This window comes from Diadema antillarum, unplaced genomic scaffold (genome assembly GCF_040938485.1).
Source record: "Diadema antillarum isolate AM-2024a unplaced genomic scaffold, OU_Dant_1.0 scf00000023, whole genome shotgun sequence".
Taxonomy (NCBI): domain Eukaryota; kingdom Metazoa; phylum Echinodermata; class Echinoidea; order Diadematoida; family Diadematidae; genus Diadema; species Diadema antillarum.
This window is the reverse complement of record NW_027270912.1, coordinates 1,962,020-1,980,870: the sequence shown is the minus strand read 5'-3', so window position 1 is coordinate 1,980,870 and position 18,851 is coordinate 1,962,020. Positions and strand designations below refer to the sequence as shown.

Here is an 18,851-nt window from a genome sequence, read left to right as displayed (position 1 = left end):
GCAGCCGCTTTTGACACTTGTCTTATGACAAGCGTTATTAAATGACAAGGGTGCAGATGCAAGGGGGAAAAAAAAAATATTTCAACTCCCCGAAGAACCAACAATTCATGCATAGGAATGTCTTTTATTTCATATGCTGAGCAGTGAACCTGAAAGCTGTATAAAGACTTCCCATGTCTTGCGGAATTCTTGTATGTGCAACAATTTATGAAGAAAATGTTGGCAGTGTATACAATGTGAAAATTGAAATGTATTGTAATTTTAAATAGATTCTGGTACAGTATATGTGTACATGTAGATGTGATATTAGTTATGTTCAGACGACAAGCCTTAACCTCGAGGTTAAGCTTGTAGTTAGGGACCATGAAGACACACTCGTAGTTAGCTAACCTCGAGGTTAGCTCGATGTTAAGAGCCACAAGAAATCTTATGGTTAGCGCTCTAACCACGAGCTGCGTGGGGTCCCCACTCGTAGTTAAGCACCGTGTGGACACAAAAATCAACGCACTCAAAGGGGCAGGAATTTAACCTCGAGGTTAAGATTCGTCGTGTGGATGCACGTAGTTAGGGGGCAAGAGCTTAACCTCGAGGTTTCTTAACCTCGTGGTTAGGGCTTGTCGGCTGAACGTAACTATTAAATGTGTGGATGAATTTTACTGTGAAGAGTACAATGATGTCATCAGATGTTTTATTTGTAACCTCATAAGCATCAAATGTCATATGTGTATTTCCTAGAAGGCTGTTTGTTAGTAAAATCTGTGTGTATGAACATAATTCCTTTTCTCTGTCACAATTCCTTGCACTGTTGCATTCACGAAGGATTTAGCTTCTAATCCCTTTAGGTTTTATGAGATAAACTTGTTACATTGTCGATATAATCCACAGTATTTCAAATCTAAATGTAATAACAAATACATTCAACTCGGTCTTTGTCATATACATTCTACAACTGTAGATACAATGTAGGCTACTCTGCGTTCCAACGAGCATGTATTTGGATGACAATCTTTGGCATGCTTTTTCTTTTTGCAGTTGTCCACCGAGAACCTTCCTGCCAGCACTATGTCGCATCTTCTTGGACGAACACGCCCCCGACAACGTGCTGGAGGTCACAGCACGTGCAATCACGTACTACCTGGATGTGTCGGCAGAATGCACGCGCAGGATCGTGGCTGTAGATGGCGCCGTTAAGGCCCTCTGCAATCGCCTCGTTGTCGTCGAGCTCTCCTGCCGGACGAGCAAGGATCTTGCTGAACAGTGCATAAAGGTATTAACACAAAGAAGTGATGATATTTTTCCACTTTTTCAGGGGCTCAAATTTGTCATGACGGTTAAAAGCTTCGAAATCCAATTTACAGCTTACTTGAATAAATCATAATAGCGTGTTTTTCTCTGTCTCAACCATTCAAGGATGTGAGTGGCATCATGTACGAAGAGTGATTGCATTTCAGCCTAAAAAGTGAAACCAAACAAATCAAATCACTCACAAGCCATTTATAGTCCGATGGACTACCACATGATAAGTTGTTTACAAATTTAAGGCCTTTTATATTGCCATGGCTGCCTTTGTGTTATTTTGAATTTCTTCTTTCGGGGGGGGGGGGGGGGGGGATGTCATACATGTATACTAGAAGTTTTTATCTACTACATACTTATTGCTGAAAAAAATATATCCTGTTTATGTGATGGAAAATGTGGCTTGGCAATGTAAAATTGTAGTTGTGCTAATGTTCCCATGGAAGTCGCATTTCCCTTTAATCCAAGTCTCAATCATAAGTGTTGACAGCTGTACTTCAAATGTCACAAGGTTAAACTACAATATGGGTGAATGGGCAAATAGAATGTGAATGCTGACTTCTTCAAAGCTTTGTAGGTCAATGCGGTTATGATTCCGAGTGTCTTGCTATACAATGACAAAAAATCAAATGTTAATGATGAAAATATTGAGTTATTGTGCAAATAAGCCAGGAATAAGGACTTCCTTCAAATCCTTATTGATGTGGTATTGACTGTCAGTGACTCATAACAGACAAAACCTATCGGCCGATTGTGAACAGGGACTTTATGTATTGAGGTCATGTAACCACCATTGCATGATCAACACTTCTTCTGAGCTGCACTACACAAAATATTTTTTCAGCTTGTTGCTTCCCTGAGCTGAAATGCTGGAGTTTAAAGGGGATGGCTAGTAACTGATTAGTGGGAATCAGTGGGAATGCTGAGGGACGATTGTTCCAATCCTTGTGGGATTCATTTAAGAGTACATTATATATCTATTCTTGTGTGAAAATTATTTGCTTCAGAATGGTCTCATATTCAGTAATGTGCAGTTTAATGTTTCCAGGTAAGCGTCCCTGGTCAGTGACGGGGCATTAATCTGCACAATACTTGAATATGAGACCGTTCTGAAGCAAATAATTTTCACACAACAGTAGATATATAATGTACTCTTAAATGAATCCCACAAGGATTGGAACTATCATCCCTCAGCATTCCCACTGATTCCCACTGATCGGTTACTAGCCATCCCCTTTAAAGTTTGGTTCTTTACCTAACGTCCATCTGCTCAGAATTCTCCAAATGGAGAAGCAAACGTGATACATTATAAGTAGGGTAACAGGTTGCATTGCACAGAATGTTGTGTGCAATAAATATAAATTGTCATAGAAAAATGAAGATTCTGTGTCCAAACTGCCATGAACCATGAAGTGATGTTCTTCAGCTACATTGTAGATGTAACCAAACTGTTTCATGTGTAGTCCCCTAAGTTTTTGTTTATTTCCTCTATGAGATGGTAATCATTGCTTAAAACTGTTGTTCATATCTTGGCCAGTTGTATCATTTTGAGTTGCTGTGGCATAGAACATGAATGCTATTGACACAGAGTTAAACTTGAGCCCTTTGACAACCTACAGTATTGTACAGAGGTACCTGCAGGCCCCTATATGACACTATTGACAGCAGTTTACAACCAATTACAGTGAGATGTGAATCAGGGACTGGTAGTGTTGGCAGAGACTCCAACTCTCCCGTTTTCGACGGGAGATCTCCCGCCGAAAACCCATTTTTGCAAAATCTCCCGTTCTCCCGTTTGAGATTTAATTTCTCCCGCCCTGGCTCTGTGTCTCCCGTTGGAAAGGATTTCTTACTTATTGCTATTGTATTTTGAAAAAAATAAGCCTTAGATAGCACCAGAGAGCATCTAGAACCCTAGGAACTTCGTGCTTCGCCCACATCAACTTGGAGTCTCCCGTTTGCTAGGGGTTTCAGGCGGGAGAATCTCCAGATCAGAAGGTGCTTTGGGTTGGAGTCTCTGGTGTTGGGTCATCTAAATATTCCTGACTTGTGAGTCGCATTAATGGGAAGGTTCCCTAACATGATTTACAGAGGCTGCATGGATGGGAATTTTGTTCTGTTTTTTTTTTTTGTACTCCATCACCCATGTCCACCTTTTTAGTACAGAACTTTATGGATGGGGGCCCCCCCGAGAGTTGCTGGTGCACATCTTTGTGTATTGTGTCTCGCACCAGATTGAGATACAGTTTGTTGTACCTGCACATTGAGTGGGAAGTTGGTAATAATTGTCCTCTTGTGCTGTGCTGTGACTTTCACGACGTGCTGCTGGAAACAAAAGACAGACTGTCCTTGCTGCCGACTCCAAAGTCTTCTTTTGTCTGCCCTCTTTTACTGAGTAATACATCGTGTACATGCCCCATTCGCTTGCACTGTGAGCAGAATACGGTGTACAGAATCGATGCTTATGGCAGATCAGTGCAGCTAGCTTGGAAATGTAGGCCACTGGTTGGAGAGTAATCTATGAACTAGAATTTGCAGTGACATACAATCCGTACACAGTGTGAGATACACTTTGTAGTCTCATACACACACATTATGTATTATTAACTCATCACACTGGTACACTGTCTGTAGGCCTCTTTGCCAGAAACTGAGTCAGCGTACAAACATTTATCTTGGCTTAGTGATATTTACCGTGCTGCAAACATGCAATAACATGGGCATTGAAGAGAATTCACCCGCAAAGAGAAAGGAGGTGAAGTCGATTTTACCATTCATAATCGTCCCATGTCTTCAAGCGAGCGTTTTTGAAGAGTGGAAAAGTCATGTCTTCTGTTGCAGTAATGCCAACATAAGGCTATTTACACTCTACGTTGGTTAGCACAAAGTCAGAATTTGTTGTTGTTAATTATTGAAATGCCTTCTAATTTGAAAGGCAATTGGATAACTGCTGACACAGTTTTCCCATACTTCACTCTCACACAGTTCATACTTAGTCATGTCTGAATGAACAATGCTTTGTTGTGACTTCCTGTTTCTATTCTGAGAGTGGTTACTGTCTGGAATGCACACAGTACATAGTGTATTGTATTCAGACTTCCCTTGTACCCCCTGTATACACTATGGGACTAATTTTGCTAATTGGCATTTCTCATTGAACTTTGGTGGAGGTCAATTTCCTGCTTATGGTGTTGATCCCCCTGAAAAGTGAAAATCCAGGGATTTATTTTAGGTAGGACAGTTTTGCTGCGGGTACAAGAAAAGTGGGTACTTCTATAGTATTAGCAATTTCCTTTTGAACTGCTTGATGACTTTTTTTTTCTGGCTTAAGGCAATGGTATGTACTTATGTAGTGCTTGTATTAGAAAACACACACCCACACACACACACACACAAACACATTCAATGTGCCCGTGGATATTTACATTTTTTTTGGCTGATTTTTAAAGAATGTATTTTTTACATAACAATTGTCATTATGTGAAGGAAGAGACTTTCATACATGTAGCTTTCAAGTATTGCTAAAAATTCAGATGCTGGCTGACATCTGCAATCAAGCAATATGATCAGTTCTGGTTAAACATGAAAATCTCAAAGCTTCTTTCCAGTCGCAGCGGACTACTATAATTAACTCCCCCGAAACCCACGAAACGTTTTGAATTTTCAACCGTCATCGAGGCAGTGCGAATCGGGCGTTCTCATTTTCACCAAAATTTCACCTTCTCTTATCTCCGCTATACATTGACCAAAATCGCTCAAACTTTCAGAATCAATGCAAAATCATGATTTCTATCTACCTACGAAAAATCGCGAGAAACGATTGAGAACTTTTTAAGTTATTCAACATTTCATGTTTCGCTGTCTCGGAAAACTACCCTCTGATTATTTCCAGACACATCTGGTCGCACCACTTAATATTCATGAAACTTGACATACATTATTCATGGGCGGACATTAGCAGGGTGGCGTTCGCTTTGCCGAAGACCTATTTTTGAAGTTACAAGTGGAAATAGATGAGGTATCTTGTCAGAAATCTCAAATTGTACGGGAGCAGCAAATGAGAATAATGACGTCATATTCTAAGAAAAACTGATTTGCGCTTGCGCAATGAATGGACTTTCCCATGCTGCTTCGATCCAGCGAGCTGATTGGTCGATGCAATGCAGCGTACTGTCACTGCGCGAGATGCAAGGTGGCTGCATGCTGCGGATGCCTTGTACTTGTACACTGCACATGCATGCTACGCTATGAGAGTGGGCTGCGGGGTGTCGATAAGTACATGTAGCAGTGTGCTGCAGGGGACTTCGCCACCTCAAAAACAAGCACTTACGTTATCAGAACTGGCCTATTAAAAAGAAAGTGGCAAAAAAATGTAAATATCTATCAGCTATGCCAGTTGCAAATTCATGACATTGGATTATTCGGACTTTACGCAGATTTTACTGCACTAGTAAGTAACATTACAACTACGAATTCCCGGTACGAGTTACGATCAGAGTACAGCAGTGCCATACGGCACTTAAGTACAGGTGACGCGAGAGCAACAAAGATGTGGGTACGTGGGACTATACCCTGTCTTCCCATGTGCGAATGACTATAAAATTTCGTGCAAATACATTCTTAGTAACATACTTGAAAGTTTTTTGTTGTTCACGAGGTCAAAATGTGAAATTTTAGCAACAATTTCTGACAATTATTTTCCGTTTTGAGAGTGAAGTTATGCTCCATTTTGGAATATTTATCGTCGTTATTTAAAAAAGGTAACGTAATGGCAGGTTAAAATGAGGTTTTTACTTTTCATAACCGTTTGGATTATCAAAAATATGAATAAATAGTAAAAGTTACAGCAGTTTTGCTGCGACACTTTCCTAGCTGTTTTCGTGCGAAACGTGTTCATTCAAGAGGAAAGCGAGGTCGGGTCAAAATGAAAACAGGGAGTTAATTGCACCCGTCCGCTGCGACTGTTTCAAGTGGTTTTGTGTACCATCATTGAAACCCATTAAATACTCAAATTATGGAGCATTATCATACTGTAAATGATAAGGCATGCACAATATGAGAAATGATAATGAGAGTAGGCCTATATTAAAAGCATTTAGAATTGTTCAAGAAGGTTCTTGCTGTATTGATTAGAATGAGGAGCATCTTTAGATAAGCTCAATGAAACTATTTAGATAACAAGATTCTACAAAAATGGATAAAACAACACACACACACACACACACACACACACACACACACACACACAAACCAAAACAAATAACGTTCAAACTGTGTCAGTGTCATCCATGAGAATGCTTTGTGAGCAGCTGATACTTTTACCAATGCTCTAGACCTACATTTGTATGTAGAGTTGCAATAGAATACATTTCAATCGTACAGTATGTTTAACCTGCAAGTTTCTGTAGATGAGACTGCATGTATTTGCTCACGCATATCTGATGCACAATGTGTCCACAAGGCCATTCATAGTGCAGTCACAATAGGCTGACACACATGTGAGTGAAAAACAAAGTGAACTCGGAGTCAACTTCATAAAGAACTATGATGTGTACAGTATATCAGTCGCTGGCTCTCATCTGTGCTCATTGTTTACTTTGTAACTGTACAATGTAGGGGGGGGGGGGGAAGGGTGCACTGATTTATCAATGTGACCTGTTGTGTGTGTGTTCACATTGTCAACATGTGATGGATTGTGTGTTGCACATTCTTCTAGGAATGTCAATACTTGCTTTCATACCCACCAGCACAATAGACTGAATGCTAGCCACACAGCTCAGTGTTAAATTTTATGCCCGATCTGACCCTTGCCTGAAAGCCATTGTTAAATGCAGTATCATTCACCGTTTGCTTGTTTGTTTTGTTTGAGATGAGAGGAACAACAAGTTACAGTAATGCGAAGCACAGTTTATTGAGGGATAGTGCAACATTTTTCTGCCCTTCTCTGATTATGTAACAATGGAAAATAGACATAACCTTGTTGTAGCACAGAAGAATCATCTACAGTGTACTAGTAATATTTTGGGTTTTCCGTCTTGGTTTGACACAAGAAATAAATGTATTGGATTCAAGTTCAGGGTGCTGTAAATTGTTATTGATGGATTGAATTTACTTGTATTTCATGTGACTGCTGAGTAAGCATTGAATGCTTACAGATAAAGCATGCTGTGACAAAATTGATGACATTTTAGCCCCTTCCGAAGGACTTGAACCCCTTGCCCATTTGCCAGATGCAACTGAATCTCAGTATCAACTAAAGAATTGGTGCTTGCCTGTTGAAATCATGAAGTCCTTGCCCAAACATTTATATTGAGAAGCAGGAGAAACATCTTGTAATGTCATGCACGTACAGCTGTATTGTATGCAATTGTAAAGATTTTCATGCAAATGGGGTTCATCTATGGATTTATTTATTGATTTTATTTTATTTTTTTATTTTTTGAATGGGGGCAGAAGAGTTACTAGGAAGAAGGGCCTACAAGTGAGGACTACCACTTTCAAGAAATTCAACTGTGATAATTAGGCAGGTGTTAACAGAATTCATAAACTTTTGTACTATGTCACCCACTCCAGGTCCTGGAGCTCATGTGCACCCGCGAGTCTGGGGCCGTTTTTGAGTCTGGAGGCCTCCACTGCGTGCTGACGTTCATCCGAGACAACGGCTCCATGATCCACAAGGACACGCTGCACTCTGCCATGGCTGTGGTCTCCAGGCTGTGTGGCAAGATGGAGCCCTCGGATTCCTCGCTTGAGACCTGTGTGGAGTCTCTCTCTACCCTCCTGAAACACGAGGATCCCCATGTAAGTTTTGCCCCCCTTCAACCCAGCACCCACTCCTCCTCCTGCCCCCCTGCCCCCTTTCCCCCACAAATCTTCCCTGGCCCTGTGCAATATTAGAGAAATATATGACTGTGATAAAAGATGTCGCATATTTCATAAGGTGAAGGGGACCTGGAGAACATGCTTTGATGTGAAGCGTTTGCAGCACGGATCAGGTCATTGAGAAAGCGAGTATGAAAGTGGCAATACAACTCCCAATGTTCAACTGGTCGATATTTGTGTTATGTGTTTAACAGATACTTTGTTGTGAATGTATACCACAATTAGCACGCTGCCTGAATGTATTGTAGTATGCTAATGTTCATGCCATGTATTTTGGGAGTACAGTATTTTTGCAAAATGTGGGCTTGACAGACAATTGGTCGAATTCATGAGTCGATTTCACGAAAATCATTCGACTCATGAAATTCATGCAAAAGTAAACAATCTGTGAAATAGATGACAAGTGTGCAATATTGCAAGGGAATCACATTGAGAAGATGGTGTCTTCGCTGCCTCTAAACTTTGCTCAACCCTTGGAAAAATTCTGCACATCCACTGGTGCACTTCAGGGCAAACATTAGCACGACTGATAACATAACTGTACCTCAGGTGTCAATAACATACAGGACATAGTCCTAAACAGGACTCCATTTTCAAGTAGGCATTATCGATGATTGATACAACCAATTTGATCTTCAGATACATTGTGTTTGCAAATTAGCTGAAGTGTGAATGTGGTGTGAATGAAAGCACCGGTTAGTCGTATAAATCTGTCAACTTCTTTGGGCTTTTTACAAAGAAACTTTGGCACTGCTTTTATAGGCCATGACATTGTATTCTAAATTTGCAAGGTGATGGCGTTGTTACCTTGTCAAATATGAATTAATTTGCAAAATTATGTGAATTTAGCTACTCTCACTGATTAGTGAAAGAATATGATTTTTTAAATTTCATGTCACTCCTGTGTGTGAGTGTATTTGACCGTTTGCTGCCTTTTTTTTTTGTGCTTAACTTATTTTGATGTTTTTAATGTGAACATGTGGAGATCTCCAAAATTTGTTGTCAATACAATGTATTGTGAAAATGTCACAATGGCTGACGATTTGAAAATGTGGCCATGTTTTACAAGTGATATGGCATTTGGCATATAGCTACAGTACCTGGTAGGTTTTATCGACCTCTCAGTTCAAAACTCTTCCCAGCGAAATGTCATGCCACGAGAGGGCTGTTTATCACATTTCGCAGCACTCCCTTGCGCTCCCGGGTCTACAGATAGCACAACCAACATAGATACTGTAGGGAAGTGACTTGATAAATGGATTTCCTGTAGAAAGAGAAAAACAAAAGAAGATGGCTGACACCGGTATGCTGACCAATGGTCTCCTTCCCCTGCGACAACCTTCATGCAGTTGTTTCAAGTACAGTGGCTGGCCGGCATGAGATTTTCTTTTAGACAGTCATTAATGTGACTTCCTGTTGGCTTGTCTCAAGTTGCCCCTGTGGTGACCTCAGCTGACCCCAATGTAGGCCAATACATGGGCTATCGTCAAGGCACTATGGCGTGATTGAATTGTAACAGGTGTCGACCACTTGCTGGGGGCTCATATATTGCTATTCATCTATTCATAGAGACGCGTGGCCAAAATGCCTTTGGTTTCCCCCTCAAAGGGTCTGGAGACGTGTGGATGGGGGGGGGGGGGGGGTGTAAGGAGGAAGTACAGTAAGAGAGAGAGAGAGAGAGAGAGAGAAATGAGAACCAATAGTTACTATAGTACGTGCCTACGCAATTGCCTAACTTGAAGTTTATGTTGAAAACTTAACTGTCGATGATTAGCTCCACTCGTGAATTCATGATGTAGGTTCACAGGCGCACCTAACCTTTAAGTTACAACTTAATATAGTCTTTGCTAGATGACCTTATGCCATATAAATAGCACAGCTGGAGGTTGACCCGGATGCGAACCAGAAGTGAGGGTCATGCTAACTCACAAGCTCGTTGATTATTGTGTCCACACGGAGCGAAACTACGAGTGGCGACCTCCCATGCCTTGTGGAGAGAGCGTAAACCCAAAGATGTCTCGTAGTTGTAAGCATCGACTTTAAGATTGCTAACTTTTGAGTGTGTCCATGTGGTGCTAAACTTCAAGCTAATCATCGAGAGTTCAGTTTTTGACCTAAACTTAAAGTTTAGGAACAAAGTATGAACCTAACTAATGTTATTCTAACTGTGCCTACCACATAATGATGTGAAACGTATGTTTGGGATACCTCATGCCCATGGTGCTAGTAATAGTGATATTGCAGTCTCCTTTCATACACTGATAAGATGTAACAAAATGAATGTGATGTATGCTGTGGTGTACAGTGTATCTGTTCCTCAGATACACTTGTAGAGGCTGTTTTTTGTTTTTTTTTTTCTTGTTCATGTTAAAGATAGATTTTGGAATTATAGATGTCCAAGGACATTTTCTTGTAAATCTTCCATTCCTCATGTGCAGCTAAGTGAGAATGCTCATTGCTATATTTCATTCATAAATGACAACTGCATAATAAATAAAATATTTCTGTTTTAATTGCTATACTAAAGTATAGGGAAATGAGGAAAATCAAATTGTTAGGGCCTATATTTCACCATTAATACTGAACTCTTCAACAAATAAGTTATCAATGAATATTACATTTGCTTTAAAAAAGAAAGAAAATTTCTAGTTGATTTGAAAATTAAAGCTATCATACAAGTCAGTGGCAAAAAAACTGATAGCAACGTAAATCATGTCAGGATATGGGTTTATAGCATTTGCTTTTTGAAGGTTTATCTATAGTCTGTCTTGGATGCACCCTAAAGAAGGCAATATAATTACAGTTGTACATTAAGGTTGAGATGTGAGGAATGTGTTCTTGTGCAGTATTTTGCCTGTTATTTATTTATTTTTTTTTATGGGGTATGTTCGGGGTTTTGTCCAATGAGGTCTGCATGGGGTCTGTTGCTATGTAGAATTATGTAAAAAGTGATCATTTATATACCATAAGATGAGGCAGGTTTTGTCAGTTAGTGGCATGCTTGAACAGCTGCCATTCAATTCCCACTTTTTTTTTCATCCCAAGCTCAAGACTCGTCAGTTGTCCATGGAGATGGACAAGCATGAGATGAAGTCATAAGCCCTTTTTACACTTGTGTTTCTTAACCCCGTACTTTCTCTGACCCAGGACTATCGTTGGTCCCGTACCAATTTTTTCAGCTTTTTACACTCGCCAATAAATCCCGTACTAAGCTCTTGTCCTGGGCTAAGGAGAAAATTGACCATTTTACACTCGTATTTCTTAGTCCCGTACTTTCCAAACCACATGAATATTCATGATTACGCTGTGCACTGTACAAGTACACGCACGCACTGGCAGCACTTGATTAGGGCCAGATAGTATGGGATTATCGGTGGGGCTAGCCCACTTTGGCAAAAACAAGTGTAAACAGAAAGTGGGCTAAGGAAAGTCCGGTACCAATGGTGGGGCTAAGGCCCCCCCTTAGCCCCACCGTTGGTACGGGACTAAGAAAAAATTTGCAAGTGTAAAAAGCCCTATAGTATTCTCGGACCAGGCCAAGTACGGTGTCTCCTTGAAAACTTACATGAAACTTGCTGCAATTTTTCCCCCCTACATGTATGTTTTGTTATTGTCATGAAGAACACATCATTTAGTGCACATTATTAAAAAAAAACACGCACACAAAGCAAAACAAAACAAAACAAAACCCACCACCAGTAGTTTTAATAAGAATATCTTAAAATCCAGAATTTTAGAAATTATACCAGGAATTGCTTATTCAAGAACCACAAGTGAAAATTATTATCTCTAGCTGTGTAGTGTTCTGTGTACCTATATAAAACTGTATCTCTGTTGCAAAATAATACTTTTTTTTGGGGGGGGGCATGCTTTTGTTGTTATTGTAATATTAGCTCTTGCATATACATGTATGTAAGCAATTAAGAACAAATTTGTGCAGATTTCCCCCCAAAGAACATAAAAAAAAAAAAATCTAAAGATGTCTCAAGACATGGGTACAAGAGCCCTGTCTGTATACAAACAGGCAATCATTACATGCTTCATGAATTCTTTGTTTGGTTTTTATGGGCATTCAGACACACTCTGCATTGTTAAGACTATTGAAACAAAAAACAACATCTCAACAATTTTATAGTACTCCGTCATTGAATACATCATAAGTTTTACAATAGTCATGCACCCGTTGCAATATAACTCATAATTTTCATCTGCACTTTACCATATCATGGGTTTTTATCAGGATGGCAGGTAATACTGTGTAGAAATGTACTTGTATACTATGCATTCGTTATATCATAAACTGTAAATGCAAAGAAGTAAAAAAAAAAAAAAAAAAAAAAAAAAAATCTCTTTTATGTAGAGATTAGTCTTCTTTTTGTGTGTGTGTGATAGTAATGCAGGGTAATTGTTCAATAGTTTGATTAATGTCAATTCAAAAAGTCCAAATAAATTCAAGATGTCATGTTCTGTAGGAATTAAGTTGGGGGGGGGGGGGTAAACATTGTACATCTTACATGTACTCTATTTGCTCTTCCCAATAATGAGAAGTAAAATATTAAATATAGGTTTGGGCCCGGAAAATGAAGTCCCATTTATGAAACGTTTTTGTCCATAGTTTTACGTTCCATGTACACAAGAATTAGGGTATGATAAGGTACTGTTTCGACCATGAAATGGCTGTCAAAAATTCAGTGTAAGCTGTTTCATCTGCTATTATGCAGCTTAAGATAGTGGTAAACTTTGAGACTTCAAAGGAGAAACTCCTTTGCTGTTTTCCAAAAGGAATGCTTTCAAGACTCATCTGAAAATGACGAAGCATGTGATAGGCATTGCAATGAGAGACTCTGTATGTGGTCATACATGTAGCATGTTTATGAATCAGACAATATCATTTCATGGCACGTGGGCAAATGCCAGCAAGGAACGCATAGAATATTATTCAAATTATTTACGTCGATGTAGAGCAATTTGTCAATCAGTTGCAAGCATAGAATATTGTTGGAAATTCTGAGTGCAAATGCATGTTTTCACTTCTCCTTGTGGGCAAAATTCAGGTAGCTCGAGATTAAATCTGCTTCCACTCAAAGATGTATCGTTCAAATTGGGAGGGATTTTATTATCGGAGGGCAGAACATCTTATTAAAGAGGCTTGAAAGACAGATGGTAGAAGACAGCTGAGCTTGTGGCGTGCAACTGTGAATCATCAGTTTATCATATGGATGCAAAGTCCACCTCTCTTGTATGAATGTAAGAAAAATGAATTGGTACTGTAATACCGATACTCATATATTGTGCAAGCATGACCTTCATGCTATTAAGAAGATCACTGTATTACACACGTATTGCCAGAGTGTTTACTCTAGATAAAGTCACATGTCCGGAAACATGAGCCAGTACGCTTTTGTTTGTGACATGCCTGTATTGGCTGTTGTGAGTGAACTCGCAGGCAAATGAGTCTCACACAATACACAGATGAAAACAGTGGACATACAGAAAATTTACTTTACTGGAGCAACATTTGGTAAATAATAATTTATAGCGTGTTTTTTTTTTCTTATGTGTGTGTATGCAAGAGCAAATACTGTACTAGAGTGACACAGAGTTAAAAGTTAGAGTGTTACTGCATTTTATTAAAACTGGTTTTGAGGGGGAGCATGCTGCAATTTGATGTAATATCAGAAAAATATCCCCATAGTAGTATGACCTCTGAGAGCATTTTTCATTAACACTATCGCTTCATGGTGAAAGGAAAGGTCAGCCAGTGAGTAACCTAATCTACTCATTGCTTATAATGGTCTGTCTTGTCCGAAGGCTGGCGTCCATGTGTGTGTATGTGTGTGTGTTGAATGCTTGTGGGGTGTTCAGATATAATGAGGTGTTTATGTGTCTCGGTACAGGACAGAATGAGGTACTCGTTACGCACATTTTATGTGGAGAGATATGAGTCACGGACCAGAGGTCTATTACACTGTAGTGCCTGCAATGTAAACACATGTCTTATCCATCAGTATTGCCCCAGTGTGAGAGAAGGCTGGCGTGCCTGTAATCAGGCCATGCATAATGTGGCCAGGCTATACTCTGCGCCACTCGGGCAGCATGCTGAGCACCCCCCTTGTAGCCCAGCTGTATCTTGTGAAGGGTTGAAATCAACTTTAGAATGCATGCGTGTATACAGTACATACAAATACCTCCGGCATTCGTGCACAGTTTGTGTACCAGGACATGACAAACCAGTGGGCAAAGAGTCACGTGTGTGTACACACAAACAGACCAAAAAAAAAAAAAAAAAAAATTCCCTACACAGTGTTTGGACATGTACAGCTGTAGCATCACAGACATCTCATTTGTGTACGTGCAGGCATGCAGCGAGCTTGTGTGTAGGAGCTTATGTAGGAGATTATATTTCAGCTTACATTTCATTGAGTGATATTCTAGTTGCAGACACTGTATTTTTATAAATGTGTGAATTAAGAAGGTCCACGATCTTCCTTTGAAAGAGGTTTTGAAAGCTGATACTGTCCAGTAACATGGGCCATAGCCCTCGAGAGATATTTGACACGATGAATGGCATGTCAGTGACCTCTCGCAAAGACTCTGAAGTAGATTTTTTGCGCATTGATGTGGTATGAATTAGATTCTATAGTTTTGTGCTGTTAGTGTAACGGGAATCATATCACTGGGAGACTGTATCGTGAAAGTTGGCTCGATTCGGAAGTCCTGTAATGCTTCGAAAAATGCTCACACAACATGCTCTTGCGAGCAGTCGTATTCGGAGAAGAATACCAAGAGGTTACAGACTTATTTTGGCCAACCTCCTAGTTGACACATACACATGCGTAGGATTCCTTTAGTAATTCACTTAGATGCACACAATCATAACGTTGTAGCAGACCTGAGCTAGTGGTGGTTTTTGAATGTACTCAGGTGGGCAGCAAATGAAGATAGATTTAATTGAAGAACCATAATGTAATGTCTGCCAGTCAGTTTCCTTTAAATGAAGAAATTCATAACAGAAGTTGGACATTGTAGGCAGACAGAACGAGCTCCTACAAACATTGCATGTAGTAACAGAAATTTGGAATCTTGTGAATAAATGAGAACCGGATGTTCAAACTAAAAAACACTATTGACACTTGAAGCACCTTTAAGTGCGCATAACATGTCAAAATTATTTCTGCAGTATCAACCATAACAGATACTCACAATTGTATAAAGTTTATTAATCCTATTCCCAGTATAAGTCAGTATAATCTCTAAAGAAGAAAAAAAAAAAAGAAATACTGACTAAGTGATGTCGTTATGAAATGACCGCAGTCAAGATGATTTGGTCTACAATGTATACTGGTCTATAACTTTTCTTTGATAGATTTCAAATAATCTCCACCCTGTGTTATGTTACTTCTTAGCATTATGGCCTTTTGTGCAGAAACAACTTATTATTTCCTGTAGATGCTGATGTCCCCTGTTCATGCTGAATTCAAAGAAACATGAGCCCAAAATCTTTGTGTACATGTTTGTCTGTCTGTATGGGTGTGTGTGTCTACTGTATTCATTCAGCTGCCTTTATAACACAAGCAAGTTTACTGAAGTAGTACCTTTTAATAAAGAGGAATTCACCAGTTACTGCCTTTCTTTACACAAAACTGGAGAGTGGCCAGAATCCTTGTCATGTCATACTATACTTCATAGCAATATAATGTGTGCCATCAATACATATTGACATTAAAGGGATGGTACAGTATTGGTTGAGGTGAGGTTCCAGCTTTTAACTTTTTTTGAGAGATACTTAGAAGTTACCACTTTATAAAATGTTAAAGAGCTTACAATTCTAACAGGAATTCAAAGTGTGATTGATGAAAATCGGTTTTGAAATGGCTGAGATATGTAAAAACAAAGAAAAACAAAATGATCCTAATGGAAGTTGGGTCCCGCTTTTTATTAGGATCGTTTGTTTTGGATATCTCAGTCATTTCAAAACCAATTTTCATCAAATAAACTTTGAATTCTTCTTATAATTATATGCTCTTTCATATTTCATAAGAGGCTTCTCATTATCCTTAAAAATCATCATCAAAAAACGTTGGAAACCTAAAGCCCCATCACAACCACAACTGTACCATCCCTTTAATGAAAGAAAAGCTGGTCTACGAAGGACACGAAATAAAACAGATTGTTTCCATTGCATTTGCATGGTACCTTATTTGAAACTGTGATTAATTTGTATACAAGTACAAAATTTAACATACGAATTTATTGTCATGCACATTTAGAATATAATGGCATGAAATTTGCATTTTGGTAGTTTTGGTTACAACTAAAAAAAATATGTATATAAATCATAACAATTTCCACATAAAGATGTAATTGCACAAATTACTTACATAATTATACATATAATGCATGACACAAATGCATAAACAAAAGTATTACAAAATGGTTTCTAGAGGGAAAAAAAGCCTACAGACTGTACCTTCATCTATCAAAAATTGAACGAAATCTGCCCAATTTGTGAAGAATTTTGGCTTTTATGTCTGTGTCTCTGTTGGGGTAGCGTGGTGATGGGACCCATTTTTTTTTTCAAAAAAAAAGAAATAAGAGTTTTTACAGAAATGTTTGTATCACCTTGCTACAAATTTATAGTGCATGTGTGCATGCTGCCATCTCGTATCTGCTCGTTCACTTCATTGTATGTTGATGAAGCAGCCATGTCGATAGATGTAAAACATGTGCGGCTCATCATGAACGGGGCCTGGTCAGCTCCAGAAGGACGCAGCGTAAGTGTCCCAGTCGTCCATGCGTTTTTCATGCTCCGCTCCGCGTGAACGACAAACACACTCTGTCATCGCATTGCTACCATCCGTTTTTTCCTCCCCCGGACGTTGTTGCCATGTGATTCAACTGTTTTGCCAAGTGATTTAGTCAAGCCTCCTCTTCGGCTGCCATCTTCGAGTGCTCTGTTCATCATCGACTCTCGATTCTCGGCGGCCTTGCTCGTTTTGTGAATTTAGAGACCCTGGGGGCTTTTCTTCTCTAACATGAGTTCATGATGTACATTGAACATGCAGTAGTTCTATCATAGTCTTTTGTCATCTAGAGCTCTGGAGACTAGTACTCATTATCTCGCCTGCCATGAATTAAGGAAAAAAAAAATCATTGTCTGTCAGATCCGTATTCAATTCAATTAAATTCAGGTATAGTTTGTTTCCATCCAATAAAAGAGTTGAACAAATGTAAAGCATACATTTCACGAATCATATTCTTTTGATATATAACAACTTATGAGAAATATTTTTGGTACAAAGTGAATCTTAAAGTATGTTACAAAGTACTGTGTATGCACAAATAAATTGAATAATAAGAGAAAGATTGCATACTTTTCAAGGTTGACAGGAAAGTTAAAAGATGATGGAAAAGGGTGATCCACTGAAAGGCAGAGCTTGTAAAACTTGGATCACTCAGCTGCAATACAGTATACAAATGATGCACTGGACAGAGTGGATCAGTGAGAATTGGATGCACAAGTTTAGTTTTGGAACTGTTTAAACCCACAAGCGCAGTGAGTGGGTTTTAGACAGTTTCCAAAGTTGAACGAGAGCATCCAATTCTCAATGATCCACGAAACAGGCCTGTGCATCATTCATTTTAGAAAGTGGGTCCGTAAATGCATGAAATTCAATGTTTTGCCTCATCACGCATCTGGCACACCTACAACACGACAAGACTTGAGCCATGCGTTCAAATTTTACCGGATGCATGGCTCAGTGTGGATCAGTAAAAATAAATGCATGATGATTGACCAATCAGACTGCTGAGATTCTAAAGCCCATTTTGTAATAAGTATAATAAGTTGGTTTGCCGTAGTGCAAACTGCAGAATATCATTGAGGGAAAAGTTGATTTTTGCATAGTCTAATGGCCTTGAAGCAGTACAGTGTTGGTTTGTGGGTTAAATGAATCAGGTATTCTCGAGGACCAATAGTGACATCATGATGACATGGAATTCTTGATACACGGATATCATTTTGTATTACAGGTGGCAGATGGTGCTCTGAGGTGCTTTGCATCACTGGCGGATCGCTTCACTCGCCGCGGGGTAGACCCCGCCCCTCTCGCCAGGCATGGGCTGACCAACGAGCTCCTGGAGAGGCTGGCCAACTGCGGACAGCCCGCCTCGTTCACTGTGACAACCACCCAGTCCACCACCCCTAGGGGTGCAGCAGGTGCCACGCCCGACTCCAAGAGTAACCCCAACATCTCCACAGTCATCAGCCTGCTCTCCACCCTGTGTAGGGGCTCGCCCAGTGTCACCCACGTGAGTCACAAAATTCCTTGTGATATATCTGCAAACCATGTTTTTACCCAACTCCTGAGGTCCATTTTATGCTTCACTTCACTTTACTTTAATCCAATGATGATGTAGGACTGATTCCTTCTTATTGATCTGCAATGAAGAGAGAGAAGTTTATTTCCACTTTTTCAAACGGGAAAGAGAGTTCTGCAGCTGTATGTATAAGTACATTGTATATTCAAGTTGCAATTAAATTGCAGTTACTACAGCAACCTCTTTTATGCTCTCAGCTGATTTATATTTAGGTGACATTGTATCTTGAGTGTCTTTATCAGATGGACTCCTACTTAATCACATTTCGTTCAGTTCCTGTCTCTCCAACCAAG

The 18,851-nt window shown here is 39.5% G+C and overlaps 1 protein-coding gene across 1 annotated transcript in view; it reads left to right on the top strand.

The window, feature by feature from the left end:
- The window catches only part of LOC139732039 (E3 ubiquitin-protein ligase HECTD1-like), a 74,912-nt gene that overhangs the window by 8,493 nt on the left and 47,568 nt on the right, over window positions 1-18,851 (top strand). The window contains exons 2-4 of the mRNA XM_071642921.1: window positions 1,033-1,267; window positions 7,870-8,097; window positions 18,211-18,489. Of these exons, the coding sequence (XP_071499022.1) occupies window positions 1,033-1,267; window positions 7,870-8,097; window positions 18,211-18,489 (742 nt within the window). The remainder of the gene's footprint in view (window positions 1-1,032; window positions 1,268-7,869; window positions 8,098-18,210; window positions 18,490-18,851) is intronic.